Source organism: Sapajus apella, unplaced genomic scaffold (genome assembly GCF_009761245.1).
Source record: "Sapajus apella isolate SASKATOON/1434 unplaced genomic scaffold, GSC_monkey_1.0 scaffold43, whole genome shotgun sequence".
NCBI classification, from domain to species: domain Eukaryota; kingdom Metazoa; phylum Chordata; class Mammalia; order Primates; family Cebidae; genus Sapajus; species Sapajus apella.
This window is the reverse complement of record NW_022436983.1, coordinates 7,342,324-7,362,194: the sequence shown is the minus strand read 5'-3', so window position 1 is coordinate 7,362,194 and position 19,871 is coordinate 7,342,324. Positions and strand designations below refer to the sequence as shown.

Below are 19,871 nucleotides of genomic sequence, written 5' to 3'. Positions count from 1 at the left end.
TTCAAGTCTGAGAATTTTAAGCTAAGGACTAAAGAAAAATTTACATACTTCATATTTTTGGTTTTGTCCTTCATATTTTAAAAATAAGTGCTTATGAAGATTTTAAAAAGAACATTTCTGACACCCACTAATTTCTATAACTACAAGTGAGATGATATTGAAACCAGAAAATAAGAATCCTACTCTAGAATGTATTATTAGATTCACATAACTGGTTCTACTTATCAGAACACCCTTGAGGCTATGGAAATATCCATAGCAGAGTAATTTAATCATCAGGTAATCCCACATCTCCTGTAAAGAAAAACACATCTTACATTTCAATATCTGCCCTCTTGTTTTTATTCTGAGAACAGGTTTTTCAAGGACAAAATGCTTAAAGGTTCTTCTTTGATTATTTGCAGTCTCTATAAATAACTTTTAATCCTCTCTTTTCAACCAGCGGATAATCACAAAATAAAAAAATGCTAAAAATGAAACTTTAATAAACTTCAAAACAAATACACACAAAAAAACTCACACTAGAGTGTGGCATGAGAGAGGTCAAAAAGAAAGTCTTAATGAAAATCATTAAGAATGAGTCCTCTACTCAGAGAACCACAGAAATGCCAACCCACGCCCAAACAATGCACATTTCACTGCACGAACAAATGCACAGTATGAACGCAATGAACTAATTAATGGTTTTAAGAAATAAAAATGAGAATCCAGGAGAAATGAATGTGTGTGCTACTATCTGGTAAAAAATCAAGAGCTGGTCTAACATCTAGGTCACGTATTTGTATAAATTCTGATTTTTAAACTCACCTGATTCATTTTCAATTCCTGTTGTGTTCTGTAAAGATACACACAACAAAGAAACTTCTTTGATTACATGAACCCTAAAAAGAAAAACAGACAATTGTAATATGTACCTGCCTACAAATGTACAGGGATTTAAAACCACATACAGAACTGTAGAGTTTGCTCAAAGGGCTGCTGGTAAAGCAACTCTATGCCGAATCAACTTCTATCTATGCTGAGAGTTCCCCTGTCAGATTTATTATCTCCAGTAAAATAAATTTCTTACTCCTCTCTACTAGGGCTTCACTGTACTCTACAATCGAAAGTAGACTCGTTAAGATGACATCAAATCTTTGCTTTGGAAGTGTATCATTCCTAAGAAGAAATATATTAGCTTTGTCAATAGAAATGCAAAGCATTATTGAGTACCTTATTATGCAGTATAAGTGTCTTTCTTCTACTTTCACCAATACTGTGTTGAATGTAAACACCATTAGAGCCCATTACATCATTGTTGTTCAAGCTCCTGAATTAGAAAGGTTAATTTACTAACATTGGCCACCAGGAGTTCTCTCGGAGGAAAAGAACAAAAAACTGGCAGTAAAATACAAACGTTTTAATAAAATATGTTTGGAAACAGCTGCATTGTCCCTTTAAAAAAAGAACCTGTGTTCAATGTATTCATAGTATAGCAAAATAAGAAGACAAAATTATTTCTTGTAAATGCATATGATATACTTGTTTCTAAATAATAATCTCTGAAAATGTCCTTTCTGCAACATATGCCTCAGAGACATTATATTAAATCATGAGACTTTACGTAGAAATTCCAGTGTACAGTTCTAAACAGTTCCCGTATGTTTACATACACACACCATCAAGTACAATTCTATTTCTTTATGCACTTGCTTAGAACATCTTTCCTTCCCTGACCCAAGCCTCTGCTTACATTGTAACTTTATGGTCTAACTGTTAATAACCCAAGGAATACATAATTTAGTGACATTCTTCCTATTGCCTGCCTACTGTTTTGACATTTTTACCCTTGTTTTTTAATAAGGATTGTTGGATTTTTCTTTCCTTTTCTTGATCTATTTAACCACTCACCTGATCATCCTTAATCACCAAAGGCACTATATTTAAGGCTGGCCGTCTCCACTACTTTTATTCATAATTGGCGAAATGATGAATTCCATGGCATTGCATCTTGTTAGAGAGCTCACTGCTAGCCAAACCAATATAAACTCTTGGTAAGTGGGTACTCAAAATAAAAAGCCAGAGAACTAAAAGTTAGCCCATGAAGTCCATTCCTTTACATTTTAATACTGAGCATTTTTCTCATCTATATTTACATGTCCTGCCTTAGTAAACATCGCATAGTGAACACAATCAAGTCTCTTCTGTAAGACTTACGATTGTTGTCAAGTTAAAAATGTCTATTTTGGTATTAAACAGTGATGAGGTTAGTGGTCCCGCTGATGTGCACATCTGACTACTATCCAGTTCCACGTGGTGGCCCTGCATGATACCTTATTCCCCAGGTGAATGTCAGGGGTTTCACTTGTCCTCTTACTAAGCTTTTATGGGTAGATTTATTAACACTGACTCAGGGGAGTTCTCTTTGAGGAAGAGAACAAAAAACATCTGCAGTAAAATGCAAACATTTTAATAAAAGATGTTGGAAAGAGCAGTAACACTTTCCTATTTCCCTTTGTTTGCCTTTTCCCTCTCACAAGAATTGTCAGTGTCATCATCACTACCATTTATGAAGCTTCTCCCGAAGAGCAGAGGGCACTGCGCTGCCTTTGGTGAACTTGCTCAGGTCACCTTCGCCAAAATAAGCACAGCACCAGCATCCTCAATTAACAAGAGCTTAAGATAATTTGGTCAAGATCTCATAATTTTGGTTTCTGCTAATGCATCTTAACTACATCTCACCAATTTTTTACTCCTGGCTCCCCATGAGCACCCACTGTGTGTCAAGCACTGCCCTTGAGCAGTGGAAAGGAGGAAGATTCCTGCCCTTCTGGGGTGGACAGCCACAGCAAATACATACGTAAAATATGTGGCGTGCCAGAAAATGAAAGTGCTTTAGAAAAAAAGAGTTAGGGAGAGGGAGATCGGAATTACAGTCTCTGTCTCTACCTCTATGTGTGCAAATTCAACAATGTGGTCAGAGGACTCAGAGGAGGGGTCTACACAAAAGCCAGGAAAGAGAAGAGCTTCGAGCCAGGAAAGTATGGGGAGAAACGTTATTTGGAGGTGGCGGTGGAAGCGAAAATGAGAAGCCTCACAGAGCTGTGAGCCTGGGAAAGCGGAGAGGGAGCTGCAGCTGGTGCGGCTAGTGTGGCTGGTGCACAGTCCGTGAAGGGCAAGTGAAGAGGCGATGTTGGAGGCTGATGTCCAGCCTAACCACGAGACAATGGGGGTGCGGCTCAGGCAGTAGAACAGATGTGTGGGTCCCAGATACATTTTTTTAAAAGAGCACCCAAGACGTGCTGTAGGTTTAGATCTTAGGTATGAAAGAAAGAAGTCAGGGATGGCGCTGAGGTTTTTGTCCTGAGGGCATGGGAGGATGGACCTGCTGTTTTCTGAGATGCTGCCTTATTCTTACCATCTGCTTTTTATGTTTTCCCTCTTTATTTAACACTTCTTTTCTTTTCCTCACCTCTTGTCATTGCTAATTCATAGGCACAATTCAGACAACTGAGATATATCCTAACATCTGATAATGAATAACTAAAACTACTTCAAACATTGTATTCTTTGATTTATTAATTCAATGAATGTCAAGGGTTTTGTTTTTTTGTTGTTGTTGTTTTGGTTTTTTCTAGAGATGGAGTAGTACTCTGTCACCTGGGCTGGAATGCAGTGGCACAATCATAGCTCACTGCAGCCTCGAACTCCTGGGCTCAAGTGATCCTCCCACCTCAGCGTCCTAAGTAACTAAGACTACAGGCTCTCGCCACCATGCCCAGCTAATTTTTTTGTGTGGGGGGCAGAGATGGAGTGTCACCTTGTTTCCCAAGCTATCACCTTTTTCTTAATAAAAAAGGTTAGAATATAATTCAGATTATTACATAATTAATAATCTTCTGTGACTTTCTACACTACCTTTTTCCTCTCTGTCCAAATGAGAATGCACTTATTATTTCTTTCCAGAGAAAAGAAAGATCCTAACATCTTCTCCTTAAAGGTTCACCATGTATCTGTGTGGGTAGAGCCTCCTCCCTCTTACTTCCAAATCCTAGTTGCTAAAATCCAGACTCTCATTTTTTCCTCTCTCCCTCCTGGACTCACAACACTGTCAAGCTATACACCTAAAATATCAAAAACACTGTAAATCTGACAGTGAGTCCTGAAATGATATTTTAAAAACTTAATTCTTTATTCAACTATACCAAAAACAAGAGGTGTTAAAAGAAAAGAAGTAAGAAAGACCTGGGCAGAGTCTCTCAACAGAGGACCACTGCATTTTGGACTGGCTAATTCCTCCTTGAACAAGACTGTCCCTTTCCTTATGGGCATTTAATATCGCTGTGAGCAATCAACACTGGCAGTGCCTCCAAACATTTCGACAACTGGAAATACCTATATACATTCCCAAATGCCCTGCCAACCGAGAACCTCTGAACTGTAGTAACAACGTGACTAGCTGCAATAGGATAATAATGTATTTTAAAGCAAGCACAGCATGTAAAAAATTTTGGAATAACTTCCTTGAAATTCCTCCAGCACTGCTCGAAACCCCCATGGAAGTGCCATGGCAATCCTACGTAACTTTCAAATTCAGTGTCGACTTTACAGTCCTGTCTTTACATACCCATTTAACTAATACATGGTATCTCCAGGCCAAGGTTTAATCAGATGTGAGAAACTGAATGATCAATCCAGCAGTGCAGAGGCAGAGAGAAATCTTTCCATGCATATCACTGAAACCTTAACAATTCTACCAAACACTCTTTTTTAAAGCACTAAACATTTAAGTGCCTCTGCTTTTCTAATGGCAGATACTGAAAATCTTTAAATCCCTAGGACTTACTTCTCTGACCCTGGCTTATGCCTTAGTTTCTCTTCTCTATTTCCATGCCTGATCAAACCTTCTTGAATATTTCTACAGCACCCCTTGAATAAGTCTAACATATGCCTTTTAGCTCACCTTAATATTTATCAGTCCTAGAAGGAACAGATGAAGCATATTAATAGATATACAAATTTATAGCATGTGGATTTTTATCACCAACTATACTTCAGAGCATACACTCTTTGAAAATAAGAGCTTGATCTGTATTCTACATACCAAGATTTTAATGAGGATATGCACTTAACCTTTCAAGATATTGCTTTCAAGTTCTAAACAAATCAGTCTTACAAACATTTATTAATAGCCCAAAGATGATTTCATGATAAATGATCAGTATCAATATAACAACAATCAAATAATTTGGGTCATTATTAAGATACTAGTCCCATTAAGTGTCAACAACCTCAAAAACTGTTAAGCTGCTGTCTTCTGACACGGAAGTCCAGAGACCAGAAAATCTAGAGACATGTGGGACAGCCCTTTCTCTGGGTCATACCAGCCCTGCAGCCCCAGCACTCTCTACTACCAATCCTCTGAAATAAAGCAGTTTTATCTAAAGAAAGACACAAACTAGCATTAAGGTAATACATATAACACTTAAGCTGTCTTCATATTTGTCCCTTACAGACTTGTAAAAATCTACAAATCTATAGGAAAGGTAAAGTAGGAGGAGGAGTAGATTCTTTAACATTAGTTTAAGTCTGTGGGGGAAGGGACAAAATTGGGAAAATACACATTTGATTTGTACCTTCACCTCTAAATCATTGATATTATTTTTTACAATTTTCTTTAGAATCACTTTAATTCTTTGACAGGGAAGGGGGAGTATCCGGAAAATAATTAACTTTGCAATAGTCACACAGAGGTCACTCATACCATTTTGTAATTCTTTTAAGTTACAAAAAATTCTACATTGTGACATCAAGGATCAGAAGAAGCTTTAACTTTTATGACTCATGAAGTTTAGGGATAAAGGGTAAAACAGAAATAAGTAAGGGAGTTAGTATGCTTTTATCAAATTTAAAAGACCAGAATGAAAACATGGACTAGACACAAGAAAAAGAGTTGCCATTTTAAGAAAGGAGTCTTAGAAAGTTCATGGTCAAAATAAAAAATATAAAAAGTTTAAATTAATCACCAGATAGAGTAGATCTCAAGGCAAATAAATACTGTAACAAATACAGAGATGATTCAGCTTTTAGCAGAGATTTGTAGTGTCTTCTAACACTGACTCTAACTTACTCTGACCAAAAGATTTTTGCAATCCTGAAGCTTCTAGAAAAATAATAAAACTGTCTGAAATATGCCACCTTCTCAATAACCATTTTCATTAATTTGGAAACGCTGCCAGGCGCGGTAGCTCATGCCTGTAATCCTAGCACTTTGGGAGGCTAAGGCGGGTGGATCACGAGGTCAGGAGTTCAAGACTATCCTGGACAATATAGTGAAGCCCCATCTCTACTAATACAAAAAGTAGCCAGGCATGGTAGTGCACACCTGTAATCCCAGCTACTCAGGAGGCTGAGGCAGAGAATTGCTTGAACCTGGGAGGCGGAGGTTGCGGTGAGCAGAGATCATGCCACTGCACTACAGCCTAGGCAAAGAATCAAGACTCCATCTCAAAAAAAAACCGCTGTTAAGGTATTCATTGTCATAGAAAACTACCATGCATAATTCCTAAATTACAATTTGTGAACTTTTTTTTTCCTTCAGAAAGACTCCACAATTAGAAAGAATCTGTAAACTTCAGGTACCAATATGAAAACATGTAGTACCCACTTGTTAGATTCAGCAAAAGCACAAACATTGAATCTTCCCAGGAATTTGCTAAATGAAAAATCATCAGTTTTCCTTTTCTAAAATAATATGATTTCACAAAAGTAATATTAAGTTTCATACTAAAAAATATTGCCCCAACTTTAGTTTTAAAATGCACACTATATTACCAAATTAAATAAAGTGAAAAATCAAACCTGATACTTTAAGGAGATTCTGTGTATGCGGAGAGAGACTGCGAATACAGGGAAGGTATGACGAACCGCTGAACCAGAGGGGATGAACTCCTTCTGCTTGAAACCACTCATGACTCTCACCCCTCGAAAGGATTTCTCCCCAGATCAAAAGACAATAGTTAACACAGAGTATATCACAAACAGCAATTTCCCTACCTACAAATATATAACAGATACAAGAATAGAATGTTCACAAATAAACCTGAAATTTCTTCCATTTCAATAATCAGTTTCCTCAGTGAGGCCCAGAACACAACAGACAACTATTGTAGGCCTCGATTCCCCAAATGCACAGAGCAGAGCATGCCGTGGCAGAAACCTCAAGGGCGAAGTGCAGTGTATCGGGTTTGCTCCAGGTAGGACAATCTGATACTGACAACACAGTTTCCATGTAACAGATTAGAAAAACCAAGGGTCTGCTGTTCTCAGTGGTTTTAGAGCTGCAGAGCTCCAATGAGAAAATGAGATTCATGGAAGCTTTTGTTTGAAATATTTAAGTTTATAGAGCTCTGAGGTCAACAGCCCTCCAGCTCCAGTGGGCCTTGGGCAATTGAACAACACCATATCAAAACGTCAAATAAGGAACCTGCTGATATGCTAGAAAAGGACTATAAATCCGCATTCAGATTGTGGCATTCCAGGGTTTTTTCTCCGTCATCAGAATATGTCTTCCTTTACTTGGAAAAAAAGATTAAAGGGGAAATTTTCAAAAGATACTGCTCCAAGCGTCCATTAATAATGAGCCAGCTCAGAAGTAAACATATGGCAATTGCTGATTATTTATCATTTATTACTGATTGCTGTTATTGATAGCTATTAATACATGCTCTCCCTCATACTTTTGATTAAATTTATACACCAAAGTCATATTCCACTAAACATGTAATTGATTACATCACAAATATCAAGCTTTGTTTAGGGTTCCTACAGTAATTCCCTGTAATCCCCTTATTAAAATTACCTAGTTTCTCTAAAGAAATTAAAACACATTATCTCAGCTCTCACTATAAGATATTCCTCCTCCCCATGGTACAAAAAAAACAAAAGAATCATTGTCAATTTTCCTGAATGAAGTTAACTCAATCCAATCAAAGCACTCTTGAAATAAAATGTTAATATCCTTTCTTTATTTTCAAGATTAATTGCCAAGAAATACAAATGACCTGGAGCAGGCACAATATAAGAGTTTTCCAATCAGTCCTTGCTCTCTGATGAGAGCTATGCTGTAGATTCAAGGCCATTATTACCTCCTGCAAAACAGTATTAAAGTAACAGAAGTTTCCGTGAAAGATTCTTTACTGACATTTTCCCTGTATTAGATGTGTAAAAACTTTAACTTATTATAAAAGGAAAATTAAATCAATTCTTTACTAACGCTCAAATGCCAAGCTTCTAACTCAGACAAAATTTCTAAAGTAAGATGCCATATGATAGCTCATTTCACAATTCCCAAAACAAAATGAATCCTCCGTTGACCCCTGTGAGTTACTGTTTTTCTACTGGAGTTGCCAATGCAGATGTTACTTTTAAAATTAAGAGGTGTCTAGGAACCCTGCAAAATACTTGTAAATTTCCTGAAAAATAGAAGAACACTACAGCAGCACGGACAGGGTGGTGGTCCTTGCTCTCAAGCCTTCATTTCTCAAATGAACTCTCTCTAAACAATACAGGTTTTACAAGGAGCTGCTCGGAGCTCTTTTGGTTTTTCCTACACAACACAATATACAGGAAAACTCGTCTTCCATACAAACTGCACATAAATGATGGGGAGGCTTCCTGAATTCACAGATGAACAGCCTAAAGCAAAACTGGAATTTATAGCAGATAGAATGACAACTTAAACTTTTGCTACAGGGTCAGGCACACATATATTACTCCAAGGTTCTATAGATCTTCTCCCAAGATTTTATTAAGGTTCTTTTGTTGTTGTTGTTTGAGACAGAATCTCACTCTGTCGCCCAGGCTGAAGTGCAGTCACCTCAGCTTCCCGGGTTCAAGTGATTCTCCTGCCTCAGCCTCTCTAGTAGCAGGGACTACGGGTACACGCCACCACACCCAGCTAATTTTGTAATTTTAGTAGAGACGGGATTTCATCATGTTGGCCAGGATGGTCTCGAACTCCTGACCTCGTGATCTGCCCCCCTCAGCTTCCCAAAAAATGCTGGGATTACAAGCGTGAGCCACTGTACCCAGCCTCTTCTATTTTAAATAATCTGAGATTTGGGATTTATTCTCTAAACACATTACTGCTTCTCAAGAGCATTTAAAAATAATGGCAATGCCTCCCGCATGTGTGCACTGCTCTACAGTTTAAGAGGCCCTTAAACTACACACACACACACACGCAAGCTTTTTTTTAAAGAAAACAAAAGTATATTTCCTCAAAATAAATCATTTGTAGTTCCTGTTTCAAAGTAAAGATAAACGCCTAACCGTTTGTGATTTAAAAAAAAAAAAAAAAAAGATGAAAAACTGTCTTTTGATGTTTGCCTGCTTTCGTCCGCAAAACACTGCAGCTCAAGTGAGCATCAGTGTAGCGCAAGGATAGAACAGATGGGCAGTTCCAGGGGGCTCTGAGTTCCAGGTTAAATCTAAACTTGACCTTGTGGTAGAGTTCCCAGATACTGTGTGAGGAGTTACTATTCTATTTCACACCCTACTCCGAAAGGTCTGTGGAGAAAGACGGAAGAGGAATGACTGAGAAGCAGACCGTATGATCGATCACCTGTAAGTGGGGACTGGTTTCCTGGCAGCCCATCAGCAGGCGGATCTGGCACCTGGGACAGGCAATGAGGCGTTCTGGACTGAGAAGGCACCATCGACAAGACAAAGTTGAATATTTTAGGAAGATTAAGTTGACAGGAAAGAATGAAGAAGTCGGTGAGGACAGGGCAGCCAGAAAGACTGAGGCCAGGCAAGTCAGTTCAGAATCCAAGAGAACAGGCAATTAGGGTTTGAACTGCAGTCAAGAGCTGAAACAAAAAATATGATTGACACTGCAGAAGGAGGGAATGGGCAGAATGTTAGCTAATTGAACAGGAGCTAAAAAAGAAATGGTAAAGATGAGTCCCAAATTGGAATGTTTGAGTGACTGCAGGAATGGTGGTTTGAATATATTTGAAAGATAGAGTAGTCAGAAGTAGGGACGATATTTAAGTGAAAGGCGGTAAGTTCCATTTTACCGACTCTAAGGAGATGCCCAACATTCCCAGGGAAAACGACATCAGGCTCAAGTGGAAGAACAGGTCCAGGCACAAAGAGGACATCAACATCAGGGATGGAGATTCAGAAGTCCCAAGGGGGGGGGGGGCCTCAGCAAAGGAAATTGCCAAGCGGAAAAATATCCACAGAGAAGGGTAGAAGGTGCAGGATGTGGCTTTGTGAAAGGCACGGAAGGAGCTCGAAAAAAATAGTTGCCCCTTCCACCAAGTTCTGTTTAAGAGTGCGGGGAAGGTCGAAACGCCTAAGGACTCAACAGATAACAGGAAGGTTTTTCTCTCAACAGTAACTGCCATGTTATTTCACAACATTTAGTGTATTAGAAAAAATACCTAAGAAAAAAATGTTACTAATGCTCTCGAAAAACGTAAAGTATCTCAAAGTGTCTGCCTATCCTTTATTCATCTCAAAACATCCCGATGAAAGAGAGAGGTAATCATAGTCTTCAGTTTACAAACAGGAAGAGACAATAGGGGACAAGTGACCCACCTACCCCTACCACAGCCGAAAGTCACTCATACTCCAAGCTTGATCTGTGAAACTGTCATTCTGTACATTGAGGTAGGGCTCCATTAAATTAGTCAACAGTTGCATTCATATATTTATCTCCCCAAGCAGGTGAGCTGACCTGCTGGCTGCCTTCTAACAAGTGGCAACACAGCTTCACAATTAAGAATCTAAATTTATCCCCAGAGCCATCCTTTTGGACATTCCTACTTTCAGATGTACTTTACAACTAAGTCTTTCGGAATTATGGCAAAGTCCCTAAAACATAAGCCTCAGAGAGTGAGGAACATTTAGAATGTCACTTTTACACTGATACTCCAAATTATGTTTAATTTATATTGTCTTAACAAGGTCTTGGGCCATGGACAAGATTCATACTGAAGTATGTAAGGGTTTAGTGAAACTTACAATTCAAATTTTGATGGCATCACTTAAATTATTTGAAAATGCCACAGAACTATCCCACCAGAGTTTAACATAGTCTTAGTAGAACTACATATAAGCACACATAAAATGTGTGGGTTTTACCCATTTCCAGACAGACTACCCCCTATAATCAAACTAACAGTTCCACTGAGCTTTACATATTTCAGACAAGCTGTGCCAAGAAGTAATTCAGCTCTTTCAAAGCGAAACCCAGAGTATGATTTATTGCAAGAGCTACAAAATATTCTTTTCACCAAAATTGCTGGAAAATAATAAGTATTCAGTAAAATCTCCTTTATTGCATGTTCCAAAGGACTAATAAATGAAAACCCAGTATAGCCATGACATGAACCAAGACTCTAAGAATAAATACTATACAGTACTAAGAAAAACATTATAAGCATATTTCATTCCAAATGAGCCAGATTTACTACATACAAGAACTGTAATTCATGCCTCAGGAACGTGGGGGTGGGGAATGAAAGGCATCCTCTTTAAGAACGAATATTTAAACGACACATGCATTCATTCCAGTGAAATTATACAGATGTTCTGTAATTCAAAAAACCACCCCTACCAAATGTGGCTCCAAAAGCACATCTCTTTTCATATGTTTTATTTATCAATACATTCTGACTAAAGATTAGGTACACCACAATAAAAATTCAATCAATACTATCTATACTTATAAAGATTACAAATAAGGATTTGGCAGCTTATAATTCCCCCCTAGAGGAAAGCTGCATTAATGCTGCAGGTTTTCCAGAAGATTAATGAACTGTCTTTAAATTATAATGTATTAAGTTAAAGTTAGGTAAGCACTTCAAAAGTAAGCCTTATTGCTTGAGGTCTAATTCACCATTTCTGTGCATAACCTCAAAATGGTTGTTTAAAAAAAAAAAAAAAACGGTTTCAGAAAAACTACAGTTTAGCCTCTACCATCAATCTTCAAGGGGTTGCTGGACCAAGTCTGCTTTTCTAGAAGCCAATTGTTTCTACGCTCTTCAGCAGAATGGTCGACAGGCTTAAATTATTCACCATGTACCAACTGTGCAAATGTATTTAAATTTCATAATTTAATCTGCATACTAAGAATGGTGCCATGTCATGAAAACTCCTTCATGATCTCCAGGAGACTTCACATTGCTTTACTTCGCCACAAAACTGATGCTGAAGCAGAAGTGCTGAAAGTGACCATTCAATAAAGTTGCAAAACCAAAGGTGGAAAGGAACTTGAACAGACCTGGAAGTCCATTTCTTGGCTTCAAGGTGTAAACCACCTAGTCTATTCTTACAGTTCTTAGACTAAAGAGATTCAATAATCTGCTTCAGTAATTCAACCATACAGCTAGATGAGCCTTCCTTCACTGCAGCCGTTCAAGGGCATTTGGAAATGTCTGGAGATTTGATTGGCTGTCACAATGGAGGGAGGTGCTACTGGCATCTCCTTGATAGATGTACGGGACAGAGAATTAACCTACAATGTACGGGACAGAGAATTAACCAACCCAAATATCAGTGTGTGCAGAAGTTGGGAAATCCTACTTTAATGGAACCAAGTATTGTTTTCAGTAATGGAGTCCACCGCTTTCAGACATTCTGTAAAGATGGTTTTTACAGCTCTAACTAGAAACGTGTAGCTTCAAAAATAGAGAGATGGACCACCACCCCAGGCCTCTAAACAAATGTTGTAACCATAGGTGACAGCATAGCTGATAAGCAGCACACAAACCATGAAGCTTTGGACATGTGGTAGCAGTATCCACGGTAAGGATGGTCAGGTGATGTCCCTCATCATCTGGAAACTCCCTTAGCTACCCATCACCGTGCAAGTTGACAATTTTCCCTCAACCATCTACCTCCTCCTCCTCTTCCACTCCCCATTACGGAGTTTTCTAGTAGAAGTCCACGGGTTTTTTTTTTCTTCATGGTTATTAAAAATAACATGCAAAACTACTCAGAAGACATGAAAATAGTAAATGACCTAAGGTGCTTTCCATCCTGGAAAGTCTGTGATTTAACAGGACTTAAAAAGGGTTTGTAAATCAGATATGGAACTTGAAAAGGGACAGGCTGCTTAAAGAAACAGTCCCATGAATAAATAAACATCTAACGTAAAATAATCATCAAAAGAATGTGTGCAGATATATGTACATAATTGCACAGCCACAGCCAAGAAGGGAGGAAAGGGGGCTGAAATTGAGTGTTACCTCTTACAACTACACCTGCAAGAAAAATGTGTACTTAGATGCTAAAAAGCAGAATTTACATTTATCACTGTAATCTCAAAAGATCACAGAACTTTAAAACTCACAATGTTAACAAACTTTCAAACAAATCTTAATGAAAAGAAAAATCTCAGGCTTGAGAAGCCTTACAGATCAATATGGACTTGACTGGTAACTTACAGCCCATCCACATATTAAATAGCTATTAAGCATAATGTTGAATGGTTAGTGGCATGAATACATGCTCACAATATCACAAGGCAGGACAGGTTACAAACAATATACACATTGTATCATCACTCCTGTATAAAATGTAAATATATATATATAGATATATATATAGATATATATATATATGAATGAATTATAAAATAAGGAAAGAAACACGCATAAGCACACCAAGAGAGACAGGAAGACCTGCCAAACATTAAGCATGGTTATCTGAAGAAAGGGAAGTTATTTGTTTCTTCTCTGTGCTTTTCTCTACTTTCCAATTGTTCTACAATAAGAATCTTTTGTTATGGTTTGTACTTACAAAACTAATACATTCTTACAGATTTAAACTGTACTGTTTCGGGCCACGTCCACAAAATAAGGAAAAAACAAACCTGAACCTACTAACTTTTCAATTAAAGACACCACCTTCAGAATCAACAAAAGCGAACACTTTCTGAGCAGTATCATGTTCTGGCACTTTTCTAAGCCCTTAAAATGTATTAACTTATTTCAATCAAACCAAAACAGATGTGCTGAGTAAAAGGAGAAAATGTAAATTGAGTTTTAGTTCCACTATGAATTTTGATTTTAGTTTCCATAGCTTGAAATGAGGTTTAATAGAAATGATCTTCAAAGGTCCTCTCGAGGCTAAATGAAGATTCTACATGTAAGAATTTGACCAGTAAGTGTTAGTCCGGAAGCCTCTAGAGTGATGAGGCGGCTGTGGACCATCTCAAAAACACAGAACCCTACTAAAAAAGAACCTGGGGTCTCAGTTCCTCCTCTTTAATATAGGTACAGTAAATTTCCTATCCTTTTTTTTTTAAGGCCTACATTTTTCTTATACTTGGACACAACCGATCAAACCGAGGCGAAGTCTGTTCATTGAAGGGTTCCATTTGTTGTTAAAAGTTTCGGTCACTTTTAATAAACCTGGAGTAAACAAAAACTTAAAAGAAATATTTTGGTCCAGTTCAGGGGTAAAAATATTTGTTCTAGTGTCTGGCTAAAGGGATCTAAGGACCTACTGACATTCAGCAAAAGACGTTCCACGTCTCAAATACACCCAAAACCTCAATACAACACGAAAAGTGAGGAGCCAGCACGAAATTTCTATTAGGGGAAATTTCAGCTGCATAGTTAAGGACTTTCCGGTTAACTGTGGGGTCGTTGCCGCAGCTCACAGCCCGACACCAGGCTACAAGCCCAGGGGTCGGTGGTTCACGCGTGGATCAAAAGAACCACGAAGGTTTGGGAATAACACTGACCTGTTAGGTTTATCTCATGTCTCACTTGCCCCCATCAAAAGAGGTTCATTGATAGCTTTAGTAGCAAAATTAGTAACATAAAGGTGCACGTCTGTAACACACACACACACACACACACACACACCCGTGGGTCTATGAGAACATTGAGGGAGACAATCTCCAGGTTTAAACCACACAAAAACTATTTGGGAAACACAAAGACGCAAGACACAAAACAAATTAGGAATGCAAATGTGCAAGACACACTCAGTGGGAACACAAAAGAGAAAAGCACAGCGGCCTGACAATTGGGAGGGCGCCCGGCCCCACGTGGGGTCCCAGGTGGCCGCGCCGCAGCCCGCACGCGTCCCCCGCGGGGCGCGCGGCTCTTCACCGCGACAAAGCGGACCCCGAACTTCGCCGCGGGGGCCCCACGCCGGCAGGGATGGGCCCCGCGCCGCCACCCACCCGCGGCACCACCGACCCGGGGGCCCGCGCCTCGTCCCGGGGCCCCCGCCGCGCCCGGGACCTCTGAGGGGGCGCGGCCGCCGGCCCGGACATCCCTGCGGCGCCGGGTCCCCTGCGTGTCGCCGCCGCCGCGCTCCTCGCGGGGAGGGACCAGCGTCCCGGCGCCGGCCCAGAGGCCGCCCACCCGCGCCGCTCCTTACCAGCGCCCGCGCCTCAGAGCAACGAGGGCCGTCGCCGCCGCCGCCGTTCCGCCGGCTCCGGCGCCCGCCGCCGCGCCGCCGCCATCTTGGCTCCAGTCGGAAGTGACGTCGGGCGGCGCGGCCGCGGCCTGCGGGACTGCGGGGCTCCGGGACCCGGGACTGCGGGGCCCCCGGACGCCGTTCTCCCCGCTGCCCCGGAGCCCGGCCCTTGGCCCTGCGCCGTCACCCGAGGGCTACCACCCGGCCTCCCCGCGTAGGTCGCTGCGGAATCCATGGCGGCGCCCTGGGAAGGTGCCCCGGCGGCCGGCGTCGCGGCAGGTCCTACCGCACCCAAACGGGGTTCAGAGGTTCTCAAGGAATCTGAAAGACTGGAGGAGGTGTTGGGGGGCATGTCTACCACTGGAGGTCGTTAAGCATCTGACAGGCACATAAACATAGGCCTTATACTTCGCTGGTGTCAGAAGGACCCGTACAGCCTCGCCCAAAAAGATGCACCTCCAGGCAGGCAGACGCAGCTGGGTTTGTTTGCTGCCCCCGTACCCGGGAGCAGTGACCGGCGGCCGCCCTGTGCCCGCGCTGTTCCAGGGCAGCGCCTGAGAGCCCTGCCCTGAAGGAGCTTACCGTTCACAAGCGGGCGCGCAAATGGAATGCGGGGACGACGACTCACAGATGCGCCGATGAAGATGATCTGGGTGGACCTGGAGATGGCTCTTCGACATCCAAGGGTGAAGCCTAGCACGTGGTTGAAAATGAGTTGAGTCGGGGAGAGGCGCGGGCTGGAGATGAAATGGAAGGTTGGGAGTTGCCTGGAACCTCGAGCACTTCAAGATAAAGTGATCCTCTGAGAAGGAAGTCAGGAAGAATCTGAACTTAATGGCAACGTTAACCCTCTGCAGAAAGGACCCAATCCAAAAAGAGACCCCCAAAATTGTGAACGATCATTTCTGTAACAGGTTTAAACTTAAGGAAACGTGTTGTAACAACATATGTTATCTTACTGTAAAAGGATGAGGCTGTAGCTGATGACCCAGTCAGTTATAGTGAACAAATGAAGATCACTTCATCAGAGTAAATTTTATCAAGGCCTTGAGAAGTGACAGGATCAGCACAGAGCACAAGAAAGAAAAGCAAATCAAACCTCAAGGCTTTGCATATTTCTTCCTTTATTCAAGGAAAAGAGATCCTAGATCTGAACGATACCCACATGCAGGTCATCAAAGTAGTATTCTCTGTTGTAGAGCAAAGTCATCAGACTTCTGTACCCCTTATCTAGATTAATACCTTCCGACTTGATCCGTGTGTTGAAATTATCTGAGGTATCTATGAAGAAAATAGGGAGATCTCACTGTTTATCTACATCCACCATCAAAACACTGACATAGAAATCAACATTTTAAGAGAAGAGGTATGGGCCACCTGGCATTCAATAGAATGCAAAAGGAAAATAAAGGACATTAAGTCAGAAGTGGCATGGTGAACCAGAATGTATACTAGATGGTTAGTTAACAAAGTAGCCAGTGGTCGTCTTTCCCATCATTAATCCATAGTGACTGGCTATGTGAGTTTCCTGTGGCTGCTGTAACAAATTATCCCAAACCTGACAGCTTAAAACAAGAGAAATTTATTCTCTCACAGCTCTACAAGCTGGAAATCCAAAATCAGTATCACTAGGCCAAAATCAAGGCGGCAGCAGAGCCAGGCTCCCTCTGGGGTCTCTACTGAACGATTGCTCCTTCCCTATTCCAGCTTCTGGTGGCTGCCAGCATGCCTTGGCTTGTGACTGCATCTCTCTAGCTTCAAGGCCAGTATCTTCAAATTCTTGTATCCATCTTCATATCATCTTCTCCTCTTGTCTGTGGTCAAATTTCCCTCTGCCCCCCTCTTATAAGGACACGTGATTGCATTTAGGACCCAGCCGGATAATCTGGCCATCTCAAGATCCTTCACTTAATCACATCTACAAGACTACATATGAAGTAGCATTTGCAGATTCTGGACGTTATGGGATGTGGACTTATGTCTGGGGCCATTACCTATCCTATCACACTGGGTGTCTCCTCAGCATATCTGAGTTCCTCCCACCCTTAATCAGCCACATGTTTTTTACCGGTGTATTTCTTGAACATATGTCTATTTTTCAACCTGTACTATTTCTCAGGGTAAATAATTATATATAATTTATTTAATCCAAAAAAGATCAGAGCCATCAAAAATACGATAATTTAATGAGCATTTATTGTCCATATGATATGTTAAATATCACTCTTTTGCCTCTTTGGAAACGTAAAATGTATTGCAGGCTGTTTCTGTATGGGGATGGAAGTAGAAAAAATATATTCTTTGTCCAAGTCGACGACATGAATGAAACTCCACTCTACCCCAGTACACCTGGTACCGGTTCTGGCCACCGCAGTACTGCAACAGAAGACATGATCATTATTCACTGAAACATCCCACTACCCAGAAGAAGGTCTGGCACACAATAAACGCTAAGTAGATATTTTTAATGAGAAAAAAGTCTTCTCCGTGGCCCTCTTAATGTGGATATATTAGAGCAAATATGTTGTGGACCAGATCTTATGCATGTAAATGACAGCCTGTAGTTGATATTGTTATAATGGGAACCACAGCCCTCCTGCGCTGCATAGCAGCTGGAATGCCTGTAGCACTGCTTCCAAAGATTACAGATCTTATATCTGAGATCTAAGAGTTTACAGTACATTGCCAATGAGAATGTAAGTGGACTTCAAATTCCCCAAATGATAACAATACTTATTTTCTGCTGGGCTCTGTTGTTGGTATTTTACCTGCACTCTCTCACTTATCCTCATAACCTGCGATAAGCACTATCTTCATTTACAGCTGAAGGTACTGAAGCTAGGAAGCGTTCAAGGACTTGCCTTGGCCGGGCACAGGGGCTCATGCCTGTAATCCCAGCACTTTGGGAGGCCGAGGTGGGTGGATCACTTGAGGTCAGGAGTTCGAGACCAGCCTGGCCAACATGTTAAAACCCTGTCTCTACTAAAAATACAATTAGTGGGGTGTGGTAGTGCACACCTGTGATCCCAGCTACTCAGGAGGCTGAGACAGGAGAATCACTGAAACCTGGAGGCAGAGGTTGCAGTGAGCAGAGATCATGCCATTGCACTCCAGCCTGAGCAAAAGATCGAGACTTCATCTAAAAAGAAAAAAACTTGCCTTGTTAGTAATACAACCAAGTTAACAGAGTAGTTTGGCAGGACACCCAGCCATCTCCCTCTTGGCTTAGGAAGGCCGTCCTAAGAATAAGACTAGCTCTGAAAGACAAGAGAGGACAATTTAAGATGGAAAAACTTCAACAGAACCAGGTTTTGAACCTAGACAGTTTAGCTCCCTAGTAAGAAACCTCCCCACCCCCAGAGCATGCATGCACACACACAAGTCTGAGCGCTAGACCAGGAACTGGTCCATGCTACTACATGCTCTTAACTAGTCATTCGTCCACAAGCTACACAGGGTAGGAGCTGGGAAGTATTTATTTTTTCTACAATTTTTTTATTCATTGCCAGAATTATTAGAAAACATTGCGTGCATAAAGTCGCCATTCTAAATCCTGTCCCTGAACTGTCAAGCAAGAACATCCATTAAAAGATCATAGGCAGGGGCAGAGGAAGAGAATCCAGCACAGCTGCATCAAATGAACTTGTCTTTTGTTCAAATAACACATTCACTTTAGCAAAAAAAAGAAAGAAAACTGAGTCCTTTTTCTTGTGACTGCAAATCGTGTTCCGTGATGAGACCCAGTGACTCTTTTCTATTACATCACCTCACTCTCCCCACCTGCCATCCCTCTGCCACGTCATTCACCTGAGCAAGGAATGGCATCCAAGCAAGCACCCCCGCAACCAAAAGATCTGAAGCATGCACTCCAGGTTCTGATCAGAGATGAACACGTGAAGTCCAAACATAGCAACTCCGGAGGCTAAAGATACATCTTATCCCGTCACGGGCACTTTTGGCTGCATAGATTCTGTGAGAAAAACTCCGCAGCCTCAGAGTGTATAGGCAGATCTTGGCAGTGGTGAAATGCAGTTGTGTGAGAAGGGGAAAGGGGGTGACCTTTACTGAGCCCCAGGTCTCAGCCGGCACTTTATGCTACATTGTCTTTCATCCTCCCAACAGCAACAACAGCTGCTAATTTTGTGGATGAAGAAACTGAAGCTCAGATTGTTAAGAGACGCAGCTGGCCGGTATGAGAAGCAGGATTCAAGGACTTGTCTGATGTCAAAGTCCATGATGAGTTCACTCTGCTTCTGGTCATCAAGATGCTCTTAGGTACTAGGAGCAAAGACACCACCCCCGTCCTCCAAGAACTTAGGATCCAGTGGAAGGGACAGGACTTGCAAAGCGTGCTAACTCTAGGATAAAACCAGAACCCATGGTCAACATGGTGAAACTCCGTCTCTACTAAATATACAAAAATTAGCTGGCCATGGTGGTGC

At 41.1% G+C, this 19,871-nt stretch overlaps 1 protein-coding gene and 1 non-coding gene across 8 annotated transcripts in view; one reads left to right on the top strand and one right to left on the bottom strand.

Annotated features, from left to right (window-relative positions):
* Nucleotides 1-15,481, bottom strand: part of PRDM2 (PR/SET domain 2) — a 118,874-nt gene extending 103,393 nt beyond the window's left edge. For 2 of the 7 annotated variants that reach the window (XM_032300459.1, XM_032300458.1), the window contains exon 1: nt 808-1,189. In XM_032300459.1, the coding sequence (XP_032156350.1) occupies nt 808-816 (9 nt within the window). In that variant the 5' untranslated portion in view covers nt 817-1,189. The other 5 variants (XM_032300456.1, XM_032300454.1, XM_032300457.1 and 2 more) reach the window with 5 other exon arrangements.
* Nucleotides 15,482-18,584: 3,103 nt separating this feature from the next.
* On the top strand, nt 18,585-18,708 carry LOC116566719. Its single transcript, XR_004275994.1, has one exon.
* The last annotated feature ends 1,163 nt before the right edge of the window (nt 18,709-19,871 follow it).